The sequence below is a fragment of the Trichechus manatus genome, unplaced genomic scaffold (genome assembly GCF_000243295.1).
Source record: "Trichechus manatus latirostris isolate Lorelei unplaced genomic scaffold, TriManLat1.0 scaffold00014, whole genome shotgun sequence".
NCBI lineage: Eukaryota > Metazoa > Chordata > Mammalia > Sirenia > Trichechidae > Trichechus > Trichechus manatus.
The window spans coordinates 10,818,122-10,837,404 of NW_004443950.1; the positions used below are offsets into that span (position 1 = coordinate 10,818,122).

The following is a 19,283-nucleotide window of genomic DNA, read 5'->3' on the forward strand; positions in this document are numbered from 1 at the left end:
TAGGGGGAGGGGAGTGTGCCCTGAGAGGCCCCTCTCCTGGTATTAAATTACTGACCATAATAACTCTTGGGCCCAGACATTCTTGAGTATTAATGCTCTGGACAAAGCTCTCACCCTGGCTGTATTCTAAGCTCAGCACTGGTGCTGCCTGTCTTCTGGAGTTGGTGGTTTACTCGCTGTGCAGTTCGTGGTCATGTGAGTCAAGTGTCTGATGACCTCACACCAAAGGAATTGCTCATTGGTTGCTGTGATTTTACCAAGTGTCCCTCTGCCCCTTCCACTCCCACTCCACCCCCGTCTTTTCGTAGCATTGCATCTGTGTCCTGCAGTCATTTCTGTTCACTGCAAGTATTAAACTTGTGTACTTCCACGTATCAGTTGTGAGGCAGGGTGTGTCTTTGAGATGTCTGACAGCCATCCACACTCACCCTGAATCACAAAACTTTCTTTTTTGGAGGGACTCAGTGTTGCACACAAATGGCCAGTCCCCCACTTAGGAAATAGGGCCTCTCTCCATGTACTTCATAGGAGTCCGGGAGATGAGGGTTAGAAGGAAGCAGGACAGAACACTGAACCAACCGGAAGTCTGACCAGGAGTCCCCTTCGTTTTCTTTGTTACCCACCTGCCCGGACTTGGAATCAATCTCGCCAAATATTTGGAGAGATTGTGTGGATTTGCAACCTGGATGTTTATATTTTACCAATAAATAAAACAGTTGATTGGTATCTGTCCTTGAAACTTGGTTTGATCCTCTGTTTGCTTTTGCTTCTCCTGGTCCGTGCTGTAGGATTTTAGTTATGAGTGTGGCTTAGTTCTAGTTGCACACTAAAGCCCCGTGATGGGCCGAGTTCTAAGGTGACCCCACTGACCCATGCTCATGAGTTTGAGTAGGACCTGTGAATATGATGGCTAGCACTGCTGTGACTTGGGTTATGTTGTATAAGTGAAGATATCTTGCAGATACAATGAAATTCCCTGATTAATTGACAAAGAGCCCTGGTGGTGCAGCTGCTAACCCAAAGCTCCATGGTTCGAACCCAACAGCCACGCTGCGAGAGAAAGATGTGGCAGGCTGCTTCGGTAAAGATTTACAGCCTGGGAAACCCTATAGGGCAGTTCTGCTGTCCTACAGGGTTGCTAAGAGCTTTAGTTTAGGACTTCAGCGCCATCTGGTGGGCAATCGGAGAGGAACCCAGTTCTGCTTTTCATTTCTTAAGACGAGCTGTGCTTAAAGCCCCTTTAAGGCGCTGCTCCTCTGGAGTTTCTCTCTTCCCACTAGTGCCCCTCGTGGAATTCACCTGGGTGCTTGTTGATGAAAATGTATAAATCAAATGTCTACAATGCACGAAGCATCCCCACCCCTTATAAGTCAGGTACTGAGTTGCCTGACCCAAATACCTGCCCCAATGAGTTTACAGGCGAGTCAGACACTTAAGCAGCTACAATTATAGGGGCCAGGTGTGGTAAAGAGCAAACGGAGGTGAGAGCAGGGAGCCGGCCGGCCGCCGAAGACAGAGCAAGTGACTAAATGCAGCCAAGGAGACATGGGAGGATCTGTGTGGGAAGTGGTATTTGAACTGGGCTCTGGGGGGAACTAGATTTCAGAGGTAGAGGAGGGGAAGCACCTTCCAGGTGGAAGGAACAATGCACAGGTTCTTCTTTCTTCCTTTCTGCTTGTAATCAGGGAGAATCTCCAAGTTACGATCCCTTAAAATGTCCGCTTCCCAGGAGAACACAGTGGCTGGTCGCATCTCCTGTATCTTGTCCCACCCACCTTGCATCCTTGATCCTGCTACTAAACACAGGTTTCATTCTGGATCCATCTCTTCCCTGCTGAGGGACCTTTAAGCAACCCCTCTGTTTTCTTACTGTCAGGAGCTCTGGGCAACTCCTCACCTCCTCACAGTCCTTGAAGCAGCTGTATATACCTCAGTTTACAGTATGAGATGCTGAGTTAAATTTCACTAGGAAAAAAAAAATGTTCTGCTTTTAAGAAAAATTTACAATGCAGTGGATTAAATGTACTCTGAGTATCCTTCAGCCCTGACCTGCAGGGCGCAGCGGTCCAGGCACCAGACATTGCTCTCCTTTGCTATCTAAGGGGCTCCTTTTGGCTTCCCCCCTCTTTTGAGACCAACCTTCTCCCACCCCGTGGATCCAGAAGATATTTTTCCAGAGTTCAGACTGGGTTGCCTCCAGCCCACAACCCTGGATCAAGGATACTCCTCTACACCAGGACATGGAAGAGCCACCTGGGCCGAGAGACCCTGGGGTCACAGAGAAGCCCGTTCATCACCATTACCAGTCTCAGTATTATTGTTCTTGTTTTTCTCTTGTCCCCACTGGAAAGTGGGCTTGAGCTTTGTCATCTGCCTTGCAGTGAGATAACTGGCCACCAGGGGGCAGCAGGAGGCAAAGGCCTTGACTCAAAATAACTCTCCTAACTGCAGGCCCCCGGCCATCAATACAGGCCACAAAATCCTAGAAAGAGAAGGACCAAGAGAAGGACCTAGACCACACCCCAGAGAGAGAAGCCACGTGGGTGGCTGGGAGAGTGAGACAGAACTAGAATCTAAAGACCCTAACAATTTTCCCCACTGCCCTGAGCTGGGCCTGCGGGTCCAGAACCTCCCTGTCCCTGTCATTTTAAGCACATGGCATGAGGGGCTCCCAAAGGCTTCAGGTCCCGTCCCAGCCTCAGGGAGCTCCCAATCTGATGGAGGAGTCAGGACTGGCAGACACACACAGGAAACCATGAGAAAACAACCCCATCATGGGCAGACTACTCTGCACTCCCTCCCAGCAAGTTAAGTGGAGGAAATCAGAGAAGGAGAGAGAAGCAGTGTGGGCAGCTGTTCTCGGGGAGGCTGGGCTTGGGCTAAGGTGGGTGGGATGTCAGAGCTGGGAGGGGGTGGGGGCCACAGTTCAGGTCAGTAGGAACAATGGGACCTGAGGGAACCAGCCTGATGGGGGTGCTAGATGAGGGCTGGGGAACAGAGGGAGACAAAGCTGGGCAGGAGGGAGGCTTGGATCCCAAAGGTAGGCACCAGGACCCAGCAGAGCTGGTTCAGATCCCAGGAGGTGTTTTGGTTGGGGGAGGGAGCCAGGGCACCTGTAGAGCCAACCTTCACCAAGATTTTCTGGGGGCTGTGGGACTGCAGTGTGTATTGGAGGACTGAGAAATGGGGGGAAGTCTAGAGGGGGCTGCAGGAGCACCCCCCTCCCCCAGCACTTGGTGGGGCCCTGTCCTGTGGAAGGGCCCTGGAAACCTTTGTGGATTAAATCACATGTGTGAGGGGAAGTGTGTCCTCAGCTCCACATCAGGCTAGGGGATTACAGACAAGAATGGAGGGGCAGTAAGGTGGGGGGACAGAGTGGGGACTTCAGAGGCAGAGGAGATGGGAGAGAATTTCCCAGAATCCCCACCTGCAGGCACGTGGCAGAAGGGGAGAGAGGGCAGCCAGGCCAAGAAGGGTGGAAGGAGTGGAGGGTCCACTTCTGCCCTGCTCTGTCCCTCAGTTCCTCCCCTGCCAGGCCTCTCACCAGGGCCTCCCCTCATTAAGTATGGCCTGCAGCAGCCAGGACCTACCCCGTTTAAGCCTCTGTTTCCCCATCTGATCTGGGCAGGGCAGGACCAGATATTCTCTGAGGGCCCTTCCAGTATGACAGGCCAGGGTAGGAGGGCGTGGGAACAGAACACGCTGACCCAGACTGAGGGAAAGAAACTTTAATCTGGGCACTTTAATGTCCACGGCTCTGGTTTAGAAAGGGGAAGAGGTCTCCATCACTGTGGCTCCTCTTTGTCCTTGTAAAGCCTCCACTGGTCCAGGCAGCTCAGGAGGGAGGGGGGTAGTAGTGAACCCCGAGGCTGAACGTCTCCAAGTGGTCCCGGCAGAAAGTCAGGAATCCTGGGTGGCGGGGCTGCGTGACTTCCTGAGATTTTTCAAGTGTCTAACTGCCTTCTTCACTCTCGTGTCCTTGGGGTCTGAACATATGGCCCTGCCCTGGACAGTCAGAAACCTGTGTGAAGAGAGAAGACCGTCAGAGCGAAAAGGGCCTTACAGACAGGGCCCTGGGGCCAGCCCCTGCCCCGCTGGGACCAGGAGCCCAAGGCCACACAGGGTATCCGTGGCAGATCTGGGACATCACGCACTCTCCTCAGTGATTCTTGGCTCTCCCAGGTCCCTGCCTCTGTCCTGGCCCTTGTAGGGAGCCAGGGCTGCCTGCCGGGTATCCTTGCCCACCTCAGACCTCCCAGGCCCAGACCACCCAGAGACGGAACTGGCAGTACACAGGAGGGCCTGGCGCCCTGAGCATCCTCTGACCAGGCCCAGGCCCAGGCCCAAGGGAAGTGACTGAGTCAGTGACTGGCTGTGTGACTTGGGGATGGCCCATCACCCTGGGGCCTAGTTTCAGTATAAATCAATGAAGAGGCTGGGCCTCATGGCCTGGGGCCTTTTCAGGTCTCAGTGTGTGGCGCAGGAACTGGCCAGAGGAGCAGGGCAGGTGTGGTCACTGGGGAGAAGGACCCAGCTCTTCCCTCTCCTCAGTGGCCCTTCCGGGAACCCCAGTGTCGGGCTTCTGGGGGCTGAGCACCAGAGGAGGCAGACCGGCGGGGAGACTTACACGACAGCATCCCGGGGACACTCCTCTGAGGTCTTGTACCACGACATCAGCTTTTTGAAGGGAATGGCTCCTTTGAAGTAGTTAAGACAACACTCGCGCCCCACATTGGGCCCCCGAGCTAGACAGAAAGGAAGCAGTGTAGGCGAGTCTGTGGGTGTCTGCGTGGATGCACGCAGGGGGTCTGTGGGTATGTGGCGAGGAGATCTTTGTGTGTGTCCCTGTGTGTGTCTGCGTGTGCAAATCTGTGTACTTATCTGTGAGTGTATGTATGTTATTGGGGAGGGGGTCTATGTGTGTATCTGTGGGAGGGGTGTGTGTGTGCGTGTGCACGTCTGCATGTGTGTGTGTGCTGTTGGAGGGTCTGTGATATGTGTGGGGTCTGTGAGTGCGTGCTTCTGTGTGAGAAGTCGGGGGATATGAATATTTACCATCGTGCATCTGTGTGTCAATGCGTGCACGTGTGTGAGATGTCTGTGTGTGCCATGAGGGGTCGTGTGTGTTTGAGTTTGTCAATAGGTGTGTATCTGTGTGTGCGTGGTGGGTTTGTCTGTGTGTCTAGGTGTGTGTGTGTGTGTGTGTGTGTGTGTGTGTATGTGTGAGCTCAAGCACACACTCAAATAACAGCCCTGGATCACAAAGCATTTACTCTGTGCCAGGCTCTGGGCTGGGCCTTTACCTGCAGCAGGTCATTCAGTCCTCACAGCACACCTGGAGACAGGTACTGTCACTACCCATTTTACAGACGATAAAATGGAGGCCCCTCATCTTTGCACAGTAAAAAATCCCCAACCCTTGGAAACAGGCACACTCATGAGATGTGGCTTTATTTAATATTGCAGTAGAGTGTTTTCTAAAAAGCCCCCTGACTGTCCTCTGACCCTTCTAGGGGGTGCAACTTGCTTTGACTAACTCTACAGCCCTGTGAAGTTAGAGCAAACGTGCAGCAAACTCTTAGGGGCTGACCATCTTATTTGCCTGGCTGGGAAGAGAACCCTAAAGATTACAGTTTTGTTGACACGTAGGGCACTAACCGGCATTGCTCCTAAAGTAGCAATTCTGTCTCAGCTTTGCTTCTGCCATAGAATATAAAATTCGCTTTTTTTCACATGCCCTGCGAACCAGCCCGACTGTCTTTATGCTGATTCCCTCATTATACAGAAAATTCATTGATAAATAGATGCAAACAAATAATTGTAAGACATGTTCATTTCCACTGTAAAACCGGGACCACCGTCCCTGCCTCACACCATTGCAGGATGAGGCGTGCCCGTAGGCTGTTGCTCACCAAGCCGCCCCCGGGGTGCTGCAGGCATCGCTACTATCATTTTCCTTGGCATTGCTTCTCTCAAAATCCTACTGCTGCTGGCCTCTCCAAATCCCTTGCTGGAATAGGTGGGATGTAAATGATACATCAGTATGTGTGCGTTGCTGCTGTGGTCTCTGTGTCCTGCCCCCTGTCCCCACCCTGGTGCTTCTCATCCATGCTGTCACCTGCCTGGGTGTGCTGCAGAGAAGCCCCCAGGAGCAGGGCAGCCAGGAGCAGCATCTTCATGGCGGTGATGGTGCTGAAGGCCCAGGAGAGAGGGTGTCTAGGTTTTGCTTCCTTCTGTTCCAGGGACACAAGGATGAGAGAGCATGGAGGGGACCTATTTAACCTCTTTGGGGGGTCTTGCTCCGCCTCCCGTTCTCTCCCCCATATCCTTCCCTAGACCAGTACAGTTCGAAGAATTGGAAATAATTCTGCAGAAGTCCAGTCTTGGAATGTTTGCGGCTTTGCTGAGAATGGGACATGCTGGGGACAGAGGTGGGGTACATATGTCCGGGGGCCCAGATGGTGACACACTTCTCCTTTCAGAGAGGACATTTCTTGGTTCCTCTATTAGCAGAACAGAGAAACCTCCATCGTAAAGTGGGTCATCTCTCTCTGAGGCTGGTGAGCTTCCATCATGCATGCTGCCCTGAAAGGGGGAAAGATGAGAGAGGGCAACCCTGGCAGGGGCTGCACAGGGCTGCTCATCATGGACCATGGATAAGCCTCAAGGTGCTAGGAGCACCCGGTGGTGTCAGCAGATGGCCGCGTGTGAGCTCACGGGCACCTCTCTGCTGGGAGGTCCACAGCTTCATCTGAGTCTGAAAAAGGCCTGAGGCCCAGAAAAGGCCCAGAGCAACTTTGGTTGTGTGGCCTCCCCCAGACTGGGCCCTCAGCCACAGAAGGCCAGAGTCATTGGGACTTCAGTCACAATTCAGTTCAGGTTTCCACTTCTATAGAGTGGGAGGAATCCCTGGGTGGCACAAATGGTTTGGGCTCAGCTGCTTTTCCTTGGCAGCTGGAGTCTACCCAGAGGTGCCTCAGAAGAAAGCCCTGGCAGTCTGCTTCCAAAAATCAGCCACTGAAAACCCTTCAAAGCACAGTTCTACTCTGATATACGTGGGGTTGCCATGAGTTGGAATCAACTCAATGGCAACTGATTTATAGGGTGGGGAACCAAATTTTCCCAATAGCGAATCTTGCTCCAGGTTGCAGAACAGAATGGAAGGATCGGGGAGAGACAGAGGCCTATCATTTCCATCAGAGCCACATCCTGAAGTCTGCATGGTACACCTGGTCAGTGTCATATCTGAGCCTGACTCTGAGCAGAGCAGCCTTTATGTTAACGCTGTGCAGGGCTTCCTGCCCAGTCCCAGGCCAGTCCCCTGGCCACTAGAGAAAATGACTAGTTGTCTGCTTAGGGCTCCCTCAGGCCCAGAGCACAATGTCCCTTAAATAATAGGAGAGTTCCCTGCCAGCTTCCAGGTGGATGCCCCCTGAGTGACCAGGGGCAGCTCAGAATGACAGCCCTTCTTCCTCTCCCCCTACATGGTGTCAGATGCTCTCACAGTCAGCTCTGCTTTAATCACTGACTCATTACTACATTCTCATTAAGTGATGATAACACTGTCGAAGCTGACTGTGCCAGGAGCTGTGCTCAGAGTGTCACCTCCCTCTGTCCCCACAGGGAGCTTGTGAGAGGGGACACTGGAGTAGACCATGGTAGGATAGACCATGGGAGGAGAGACCATGGGAGGATAGTCTATGGGAGGAGAGACCATGGGAAGAGAGACCATGGGAGAGAGACCATGGAAAGATAGATCGTGGGAGGATAGACCATAGGAGGAGAGACCATGGGAGGATAGTCTATGGGAGGAGAGACCATGGGAGAAGAGATCATGGAAGGATAGACCATGGGAGGAGAGATCACGGGAGGATGGACCATGGGAGGAGAGACAATGGGAGGATAGTCCATGGGAGAGAGACCATGGGAAGATGGATCGTGGGAGGATAGACCATAGGAAGAGAGACCATGGGAGGATAGTCCATGACAGGAGAGACCATGGGAAGATAGATCATAGTAGGATAGTCTATGGGAGGAGAGACCATGGGAGGATAGACCATGGGAAGAGAGACCATGGGAGGATAGATCATGGAAGAATAGTCCATGGGAGGATAGTCCATGTGAGGAGAGATCATGGGAGGAGAGACCATGGGAGGAGAGACAATGGAAGGATAGTCCATGGGAGGAGAGACCACAGGAGGATAGACCATGGAGGATAGATCATGGGAGGTTAGACCATGGAAGGAGAGACCATGAGAGGGAAAGGCTGAGTCTCCTGCACCCTCGCAGGGCCCTTTGGGAGGCTGGGGGCTGATTCAGGTCCTGGGCAGTGGGGCCTTTTCCCTGCCTGAAGCAGAACCTCCTGTCATGGGAGCCTCTGCCACCGCCTTTGTGGCCTTGGGCAGCTCACAGACTCTCTCTGGGCCTTGGTTTCATCACCATAGAGGAAAGCTTGGACTGTCCCCGGTGGGCCTGTTAAGATTGTAGATCTGAGAGACATGGGATTCTCCCTTGGATCAGCCTCACATCGGCATTTCTGTGAGTCTCTTGGGGTCACATCACTTGCCGGAGACCTTGAACTCTGCCTCTTCTCAAGCCACAGCCCTGTCTGGCCAGGCAGTTCCTCCTGTCCTAGACCGGCTGCCTTCCTGTGCATATCCATGGTGCCATTTTCCTGCAGAACGAGGGCAACCTGCACCCCTCAGAGGAGCACCCCAACAGAGTCCTGTTCCTACCAAGTCACAGGAGGCTGGGCTGGGCTGGGGAAGTGGGATGGGTGCCCTCTAGCCCTTTTGGCCTGGGGCCCAGAGGAAATGCCTCAGAGGCACTGTCTGAGGGCTGAGGGAGGACCTGTTCCCAGAGGAGGCAGGAAGGCACTTGCCTCTGCTGGCACTTGTCTCCTGGGGGGACAGGGCATGGTCTCTTGACCCTCCTCATGCTCAGTGCCCTCTGCCCAGTGGATCCCTTGTGGCTTCTTCACTTGCCACGAAGGCCACCGGATGCTTCTGGTGCCAGACACCTGCCAGGACCATTAGGGTGATGATTAGCGACTTTATTAACCGTGAGGCCCCAGCCCTCACTGCTGGGGAAACTCCCTGGGTATGTTTTGATTCCCCTTTTTTCTGCTACAGACTCAGAACTTTTCTCCAGAAGGACCCAAATTCCCCTGCTCATTGGGAATGTGTCAGGACAGCAGGAGCGGAAGGTTCTGGACTAGCCCTGGGCTGGTGTGGGCTGCCTAGCAGGGGAGGGGGAGCAGAGCAGCCACGGTGCCAGCGAGTACCTGCATGTACTCAGAGCTGGGCCAGGGCCGAGAGGCGGGCAGACCAGACACAGCCCCTGCCCTGGGGTGGTTCACAGCAGGGTGTGAGAGCAAGGCCTGGCCCCACAGAAGAACATACAGGTGAGATAAAGGGCCTTGGACCCCAGGGTGAGGAGAGGTTGCCTCTGACCAGGAGATCTGGGAAGTCTGCATGGAGGAGGGGGCCAGTGAGCTGGGCCTTGTAGGTGCGAGGATTATACCGAGAGAAGGAGGAAAGGGCATTTCTCTTGGAGGAACCACTTAGTCAAAGGTGCAGAGGAGGGAAAGTGCAGAGAGAAATTGGGGGAATAGCACGAAACTCTGGTGGTGTACAATACCTGGATGCATCGCTCAAGACACAGTAAACCCAAGGGGGTGGGGACGTGTCTGCTGCCCCCACCACTCTGTCCCAGCACCAAGCACCGTGCCTGGCTCCTAGTGGGATTTCAGCGAGCTTGATGGAGTGATCCCAAAGAGGTGAGATGGAGCGGGATCCTGGGGAGCAAACGTAACGGGGCCTTAACTGAAAGGCAGCAGAGAACAGGGAAATTTTTTTTTTTTATTGTAGTTTAGGTGAAGGTTTACAGAACAAATAGTTTCTCATTAAACAGTCAGTACACATACCGTTTTATGACATTGGTTAACAACCCCATGACATGTCAACCCTCTCCCTTCTCAACCTTTTTTTTTTCTTTTTTGTGAAAATATACATAGCCAAAGATACACCGTTTCAAAAATTTCTACATGCACAATTCAGTGACATCAGTTATGTTCTTCCAGTTGTGCTGCTATTCTCACTTTAGATGAAGGTTTACAGAACAAAATAGTTTCTCATTAAACAGTGAGTACAGATGTTGCCCTATGACAATGGTTAACAACCCCACTACATGTCAACACTGTCCTTACTCAGCCTTGGGTTCCCTATCACCAGCTTTCCTGTCCCCTTCTGCCTTCTAGTCTTTGTCCCTGGACTGCTGTGCCTCATTAGTCCCGTTTTGTTTTATGGGGCTCTCCAATCCCCGGCTGAACGGTGAACCTTGAAAGTGACTTCACCACTGAGCTAAAAGGGTGTCTGGGGGCCATACTTTCGGGGTTTCTCCAGTCTCTTTCAGGCCAGTAAATCTGGTCTTTTTTTGATGTGTTAGAATTTTGTTCTACATCCTTCTCCAGCTCTGTCCAGAACCCTCTGTTGTGATCAGAACGGGGAAATTTTGATGTGATTTTCTCGCAAGGGATTGACCAGAGTTATTCCTCCTTGGTTCTCCCAACTGTGAATCAGATTCCAAGGGACCTTCCAGATCTAATGTTCTGGGGTCTGGGCCTGGGATAAGGCCTTGAGGACCCTGGGACCGGGAGCCCCATCAGGGGAATTAGGACACTTCCTGGAGCAGACGACAGTGAGACAGGGCCTTGTCAGGGGGCCGGGGGGAGGGGTGTTCTGCTGAAGGGAGGGCAAGGGAAGCAGGCCACACTCAGTCTATCAGGAGAACAAGGTAAAGAGAACAGGGAGCGAGCGATAGTGACTCCCTATCTCAACACCCCGACTAAAGCCGGCTAGACACACCGCCATCTTGCACCTGCCCCAGCACCTGTGATGGCTCCTACTCAGAGTCCCCTGGGGGTAAAACTGGCTGGAGGAGTCAAACCCTGTGCTTTGGCCTGAAGGGACTAGGCCAGTGAGACTCTGGAGCTTTCACTCTGAGAGGGAGAAAGGGAGAGAGGCAGGGAGGGTATCTGTCCCAAACCTAGGCTCTGCCACATTGAGCTTGTTCCCACAGGCTGGGGCCGAACCAGGGATGCTGCTCAGTCACGGCCCCAGGATCCCAGCCCCAAGCTGACAGGTCGCTGGGGTGGAAGCTTTTCATCATCTTTAGATTGCACCGGAAAGTTGTCCCAGACTGGGAGAAGAAGGCCAGGCAGAAGCTGCCATCCCAGCTCCTGCCCATGTCAGCTAAGGCTCCAGGGGGTGCATTGACTTGTCCACAGTCTCTCAGGGCATCTCGGTTTTATGATCCTCGACAACTGAAGCTGGATCTGCGCTGCCTTACCCATGGGAAGAGAACCAGGGACGAGCGCCAGCCCTGCTGAGGTGTGAGGGCCCCAAATATTATGTCCAATCCCAATCCCAAAATGTGTCCCACTGCCCCGTCCCAAGGACCTGATGTGCTCATCCATGAGTCCGTCATTCATGACTGCTTGTCTGTCCTCCTGACTCTTCAGGTCAGAAACCCAAGGGTCATCCCTGCCCCGAGGCTCTCCCTCATCTCCTACATTCTGTCAATTGCCAAGACCCGTTGAATTGGCCACTACAAGCACCTTGAATCCATTCTCTGCTCACTGTCCACACGGCTACCACCACCCCCCCCAGCCATCTGCCTGGCCCTTGCCTCAGCACCAGGCTTGCCCCCTCCAGTCCATCTTCCTCACTAAAGCCCAGCGATCTTCCCAAAACACGAATCTGAGCACGTCTCTCCCCTCTCAAAATCCGTCAGTGCCCCCCTCTTGCCCTCAGGATGAAGCCCAAATGCCAGGTACTTTTCCAGCCTCAATTTTTGCCCCCAGCCCACCACCCACTACATCACTATGTTCTAGCCACATGAACCTTCTTTCAGTTCCTTGAAAATGGGCTCTCACTGATGCCAAGCCTTTGCACAGGCTGTTCCCCATGCCTACAACACCGTCTCTCACTCCCCATACCCTGATTGCCTCCACTCCTCCCCTCCTTCAGATTGCAGCTTAAACTCTCACTTCCTCCTCTCAGCCCCTACCCTTCTCTGCGTCCCATAGGTCACTGACTTCCCTATGAAGGCACTCTTTAAAATTCACTGTAATGCTTTATTTGTTGGATCGCACACAAAAGGTTGTGAACTTGAGAACAAGGGTCTTTTCTGTGTTCCAACTTGTCCCTCCAAGACTTAGTACCCAGTAGGTACTCAATAAAATATATTTATTGAATGGGCGGATGGATGGATGGTTGATAGGTAGATGAATGGATGGAGGATGAATGGCTGGTTGATGGATAGAAGAATGGATAGAGTATGAATGGATGGATGGATGGATGGTTAATGGGTAGATAAATGGATGGATGGATGGATGGATGGATGGATGGTTGGATGGATGGATGAATGGATGTGGATGGACACTTACACATTTCTGAACTACAGCATGGACCCAGCTTACATTCTATCCTAGAGTCTCCTCCGCCCAGTACAAATTATTTCTGATCCAGCGTGTCCCACCAGTTCATGAGACACACCTGAGACATTCTGTCATGGATAAGGAAGAGGAACACAAGCAAGGGCACTCTGTGACTCTTTTTCCATCTGGTTTACAACTTTCTTGTGGATTGTGGTCATTTCCTGCCGTCTGCCAAACCTAAATTGCTTCAGTTGTGGCTTTGATCATAATCCTTCCTAGTCCCAGAGGGGCCACCCTCCCTTAGTCACCTATAGCCTCTTCATGCTCTCCCACCCCATGACCCCTTTCCCCTCTACTGACAACATGATCCTGTCTCTCTGCTTTCATAAAAACCTGTTTTTGACTCCAACACATCCCACCCTGTCTTATTTCTCCTTTCATTCACGACCAAACTTCTCTGATGTGTGATCTACTCCTCCCACTGCCATTTCTTCTCTGCCCACTGGTGATTTAATTGTTAGAAACATGGCTTCTGGACGTGACACTCAAGGGAAGCCACTCTCTCTAGACCCCTCAACTCCCCATGGTCATTCCTTGAACTTCCCATCACCTCAAAGGACAGTGAGGGGTAGGGGTTAAGAACAGATGCTCTGGAAGCATTATCTATAACCCTGGGTTTCAGTCTCTCTGCTACTTGTTCCTGGTTGTGTGACCTTGAGCAAGTCTATGAACCTCATCTTCCTCATCTGTAAAATGGACGTGATGGTAGAAGCTCCCTGGTGGAGTTGCTAGGGGAACTAGCTGGATAATGCATGCAAAATACCTTGTCTCCAGCTGGTGTTCAGTGAATGCTCCTTGTCATCGTGGGGAACCCATTCCCCTTCTTGACATTCCTTCTCCCTGAAATTCGGGACATGGTTTTTCTCTGGCTCTCTGCTGGTTCCTCCTGTCAGTAACATCCCTGAGCCACCCCACCCACCCTGGCTGAATGGGCTTCTCAGCAATTACACCTATTAGGTTACTTTGCAACAGTCCTGGGAGATAACAACTATTATTATCGACACTTTAGAGATGAGAAAACTGGGACCAGTGAGAAAGGTCAAGAAAACTGGTCTCAGGGCATAAAGCTCGTAGGTGGCTGTGTTCGGGTCCTGCCCTTGACATTGTTTTCGCCTCAAGCCGCCCTCTTTCTCTCCCTGCCTCCATCCACTCCCAGGCCTTTGACCTTGGGATGGACACTTCCTAAATCTCTGTCCCCAGCCCCGACCTGGACCCCACCTCTTCCTGTGGCCTCAGCCACCTTCTTCTTTTTTTTTTTTTTAATTTTTTTTATTGTACTTTAGATGAAGGTTTACATAATAGTTTCTCATTAAACAGTCAGTACACATATTGTTTTATGACATTGGTTAACAACCCCACGACATGTCAACACTCTCCCTTCTCAACCTTGAGGACCTTTTTTTTGGTGAAAATACTCATAGCCAAAGTTACTCCATTTTGAAAGTTTCTACATGTACAATTCAGTGACATCGATTACATTCTTCCAGTTGTGCTGCTATTCTCACTAACTTTTTCCAAATTATTCCATCACCATTATCTTCAACTCACTGTCCCCTAGGCTTCCCATCAAACCTTTTGAGTTGCTGTTGTCAATTTGATCTCACATAGATAATTCTTTTTTTTTTTTGTACCTTAAATGAAGGTTTGCAGAACAAATAGTTTCTCATTAAACAGTTAGTACACATATTGCCCTATGACAATGGTTGATAACCCCATGACATGTCAACACTGTCCCTTCTCAACCTTGGGTTCCCTATTAGCAGCTTTCCTGTCCCCTCCTGCCTTCTAGTCCTTGTCCCTGGACTGCTGTGCCTCATTAGTCCCTGTTTTGTTTTATGAGGCTGTCCAAACCCCAGCTGACCGGTGAATTTCAGGAGGGGCTTCACCACTGGGCTAAAAGGGTAACCAGGGGCCATACTCTCGGGGTTTCTCCAGTCTGTCAGGCCAGTAAATCAGGTCTTTTTTTGTGAGTTAGCATTCTGTTCTATCTCCTTTTCCAGCTCTGTCCAGGATGCTCTATTGTGATCCCAGTCAGAGCAGTCAGTGCTGGTAGCTGGGCACCATCTAGCTGTACTGGACTCAGTCCGGTGGAGGCCATGGTAGCTGTGGTCCATTCGTCCTCTGGACTAATCTTTTCCTTGTATCTTGTTCTTTTCATTCTCCGTTGCTCCCGAAGGGGTGAGACCAGTGGAGTATCTTAGATGGCTGCTCACCAGCTTTTAAGACCCCAGGCCTCAGTCACCTTCTTGCTGTCCTTCTCTTTGATCCCTTAGCTCACTGCCTTGCAGCTCCATGCAGGTTTCCCTCCCAGCACTGGCCTGTGAGCTCCTGAGAGGCAGAAATCTGTCCCCTCGGGGTTCACTCAGCCCCAAGAACAAGAAATGCAGGACCAACCTGCTTCTTAAACCAGCTTTCCTTTTTCTGTTTAAGCCAGTGTCGTTTCCCACCTCCTTGTCTGCCCCACTGATATGAAACTTTGTCCTTGACTCATCCCTTGTCTCCAGCCCCCATGTCACATCGGGCACCCACTCGGCTCAGTGCTGCCTTCCAGCATACTCTCTGCTTCTTCACTTCCTCCTCATTCCCTCTGGCTCTATCCTCAGCCTTCACTGCCAGACGGTCTCCACAACTTGTGGGCCTATTTTCTCCTTTCTGGTCTCTCCTGACTATCTAGCCTGCACACCCATGACTCATGGGTATTTCTCAAGAGCCTCTGTAATGATGCCTTGCCCTCTTCAAAAACTTTCAACAGCTCCCTGTTTTCTTCCCCATCCGGTTGAAACTCTTCCACTTAATCTTTTTTTTTTTTTTTTGGTCTTTTCACTTTTTTTAAATTATGCTTTAAATGAAAGTTTACAGCTCAAGTTAATTTCTCATACAAAAATTTATACACATTTGTTTTGTGACGTTAGTTGCAATCCCCACAATGTGACAGCACACTCCACCTTTCCCCTGCCCCAGTTTCCTGTGTCCATTCAACCAGTTCCTGTCCCGTCCTGCCTCTGCATCCTGCCACCCTTTTGATCTCGTACATCTGATTGAATTAAGAAACACACTCGTCATAAGTACTATTTTTTTGTTTTGTAGTCCAGTCTAATATTTGTTTGAAAGTGGGCTTCTAGAATGGCTTTAGTTCTGGGTTAACAGAGTGTCCCTGGGCCATGGCTTCAGGGGTTCCTCCAGTCTCTGACAGACCGTTAAGTCTGGTCTCTTTACGTGAATTTGAGTTCTGCTCCGCACTTTTCTCCTGCTCTGTCTAGGACTCTGTTGTGTTCCTTGTCAGGACGGTCATTGGTGGTAGTAGGGCACCATCTAGTTCTTCTGGTCTCAGGCTGATGAAGTCTCTGGTTTATGTTCCACTAGATCTTTGAGTCTTCCCCTGAGTCTGGCCCATCCCTCTCTATCCAACCTCATCTCCAACATTCAGCTTCTGCAAGAGTCAATGTGTTCCCTTGCTGTGTAAATCGGCTTCCTGTTTCTTGTCCCCTTCTTGCTTGGATTATCCTCCCACCCACCCTGACCAAATTCTACCCATCTCTCATATGCCATATGCTATAAAAGATAAAGAAAGGGGTCACTATGCAGCAAGGGGTTAGGAGCAAAGACTCTGAGTCAGGAGAACTGGTTTTGAATTCAGCTCTAGCATCAACAGGTTGTGAGACCTTGAGCAAAGTATTTCTCTCCGAGCCTCAGTTTCCACATCTGAAAATAAAGATAATAATATCAGAGACTTTGGTGAACATCAGCTGCCTTTGTGTATATATCTGGCAAATAGTACGTGTTCCCAATTTTAAATATCATCTATATGCCAATGACTCCCAAATTTCTCTCACAACCTCCAGACTTATATATCAAGCTGCCTACTCAAAAGCTCCCTTGCATGTCTAAGAGGCATCTCAACCCTCCCCGCAACCGCCCAAGTCTGAAGCTGAATTCCCGATTCCCACCCACTCCCACACTTGCTCCTCTCCCATTCTTTGCCAGCCCCTTCTTTCCAGTTACTTGGGCCAGAAACCTGGGTGCCGTTCTTTTTTTTAAATTTTTTTTTTAATTGTTCTTTAGATGAAGGTTTACAGAACAAATAGTGTTTCATTAAACAGTACACATTGTTTAATGACATAGGTTAACAACCCCATGACATGTCAACACTCTCCTTTCTTGACCTTGGGTTCCCTATTACCAGCTTTCCTGTCCCCTCCTGCCTTCTAGTCCTTGTCCTTGGGCTGTTGTGCCCCATTAGCCTCATTTTGTTTTATGGGGCTTTCTAATCTTTGGCTGAAGAGTGAACCTCAAGAGTGACCTCACTACTGAGCTAAAAGGGTGACCGGGGGCCATACTTTCCAGGTTTCTCCAGTCTCTGTCAAGCCAGTAGGTGTGGTTTTTTATTGCTAATTAGAATTTTGTTCTACATTTTTCTCCAGTTCTGTCCAGGACCCTCTGTTGTGATCCCTGTCAGAGCAGTCAGTGGTGGTAACCGGGCACCATCTAGTTGTACTGGACTCAGTCTGGTGGAAGCCGTGGTAGTTGTGGTCCATTACTCCTTTGGGCTAATCTTTCCGTTGTATCTTGTTTTCTTCATTTTTCCTTGCTCCCAAAGGGGTGAGGCCAGTGGAATATCTTAGATGGCTGCTCACAGGCTTTTAAGACCCCAGACACTACTCACCAAGGTAGACTGTAGAACGTTTTCTTTATAAACTATGTTATGCCAATTGAGCTAGATGTTCCCTGAGACCATGGTCCCCACAGCCTTCCACCCAGCAGTTTGGTCTCTCAGGGAGTTTGGAAGTGTCTAATGGAGCATCTATGACCTTACCTTGGACAAGTTGTGCTGGCTTCCCCAGTATTGTGTGCTGTCTTATCCTTCACCAAAGTTACCACTTATCTATTTCTATTTAGTATTTTTCCACCCCACCCCTCCCATCCCTTGTAAACATCAAAGATTGTTTCTTTTTGCATGTAAACCTTTTCATGAATTTTTACAGTAGTGGTCCCTTTGTGATCGGCTTATTTAACTCAGCATAATGTCCGCCAGTTTCATCCATGGTATGAGATGCTTCACAGACTCATCATTATTCTTTATCGTTGTGTAATACTCCATTGTGTGAATGTACCATAGTTTATTTATCCATTCATCTGTTGACGGGCATCTAGTTGTTTCCATCTTTTTGCTATTACACACAATGCTGCAATGAACGTGGGCGCATATGTCTATTCGTGTGATGGCTCTTATTTCTCTAGGTAAATTCCTAGGAGTGGCATTGCTGGATCGTATGGTATTTCGATTTCTAGCTTCCTAAGGAAGTGCCATATCATTTTCCAAAATGGTTGTATCATTTTGCATTCCCACTGGGTGCCACTCTTAATGCCTCTTTCTCTACACCCCACTTTCCATCTGTTGGACGATCTTATGGCTCTGCCTTTAAAATACTTCCAGAATACATCATCTCTGACTTGGAACCCTATACCCACCTCCTGGGCAGTCTTCCTACCTCCATCCTTGTCCCGCTACAGTCTATTGTCAGCACAGCAGCCACAGGGATCATGAGTCTCCTCTGTTTAGAACGTTCCGTGGCTCCCCATCTCACTCAGAGGAAAAGCTGAAGACCCTCAGTGGCCATTAGACCCTACATGCTCTGTGCCCCCTCCCTTCTGACCTCATCTCCACTCTCCCCTCGTGCTCACTCTGTTCCAGCCACACTGGCCTCCTTGGGGCTCAAACAGGCCAGACACGCCCCCTTCTTAGGATGTTTGCACAGGCTGTTCTTTCAGCTTGGAATGTTCTTTTCCCTAGATACCTACATGACTCACTCCTTCACCTCCTTCAAATCTCTGCTTAAATGTCCCTTTTTCAATGAGGCCTACTCCATTTAACATGTGGGAGACCCACATGCAACCCCAGTGCAGCTACCACCTGTCTGTCAGTGGAGGCTTGCATGTTGCTATGATGCTGAACAGGTTTCAGTGGGGCTTCCAGACTAAGATGGACTAGGAAGAAAGTTCTGGCGATCTACTTCTGAAAAATCAAGCAGTGGAAACTCTGTGGATCACAACAGCCTGATCCCATTGTACGTGGGGTTGCCATGATTCAGAGGCTGACTCAATGGCAGCTAATAATGACAACAACAAAATCCTATTTAAAATGACAAGCCACCCCCACCCCTTTCCCTTACTCTATTTTTTTAATATATAATACTTGTCACTCTCTCATACATAATGTTGTTGTTGTTAGCTGCCATCAGGTCAGCTCCTGACTCATGGCAACCTCACGTGTGCCGAGTAGAACTGCTCCACAGGGTTTTCAAGGCCGTGACCTTTTGGAAGCAGATCACCAAGCCTTTCTTTCAAGACAACTCTGGATGTGTTCGAACTGCCAATACCATTTACTTATTTATTCTGTCTGCTGTTCGTTGCCTGCTCGCACCTGCACCCTCAACCCCCTCTTCCCTACTAGAATGTAAATTCCATGCGACAGAGGCCTTTGCCTCTTTTGTTCAATGAAGTATATCCTCTGGCACATGATAGGCCTTCAATACGTACATGTTAAATTAGTGAATGAACAAATAAATGGCTATTATTGTTACTGAAACAGAATGCATAAACCCTTCTCATTGAATTGCACTCTGACGGATAGACTTATCTCAATCTCTCTCTCAATCTCTCTCTCTGATGGCCTCGGACTTCATCTGGCTGCAGCTGCAGCACCGTAAATCAATTCATTTTGCTCATTGCTAGAGTCTTGCTCTCTCCAGGAAGCATTTGCTCCTGTTTCCATGTTATTTCACAG

The 19,283-nt window shown here is 50.3% G+C and overlaps 1 protein-coding gene across 1 annotated transcript; it reads right to left on the minus strand.

Moving 5' to 3' along the window:
* Positions 1-3,900: 3,900 nt before the first annotated feature.
* On the minus strand, positions 3,901-6,182 carry CCL17 (C-C motif chemokine ligand 17). The gene is made up of 3 exons (XM_004371669.3): positions 6,119-6,182; positions 4,628-4,745; positions 3,901-4,021 (listed from the first exon to the last, which is right to left on the minus strand). Exons 1-3 carry the CDS (start codon positions 6,177-6,179, stop codon positions 3,901-3,903), a joined length of 300 nt encoding a protein of 99 aa, XP_004371726.1. The 5' UTR covers positions 6,180-6,182.
* Between the last annotated feature and the right edge of the window lie 13,101 nt (positions 6,183-19,283).

What these genes read in the sequence shown, in the direction of transcription:
- CCL17 (XM_004371669.3), bottom strand. Translation starts at nt 6,179, where the DNA reads ATGAAGATGCTGCTCCTGGCTGCCCTGCTCCTGGGGGCTTCTCTGCAG. An exon ending in TCTGCAGCACACCCAGGCAG is followed by an intron (nt 4,746 to 6,118) that starts GTGACAGCATGG and finishes CTTTCTGTCTAG; the next exon opens with CTCGGGGGCCCAATGTGGGG. An exon ending in TGTCCCCGGGATGCTGTCGT is followed by an intron (nt 4,022 to 4,627) that starts GTAAGTCTCCCC and finishes CTCTTCACACAG; the next exon opens with GTTTCTGACTGTCCAGGGCA.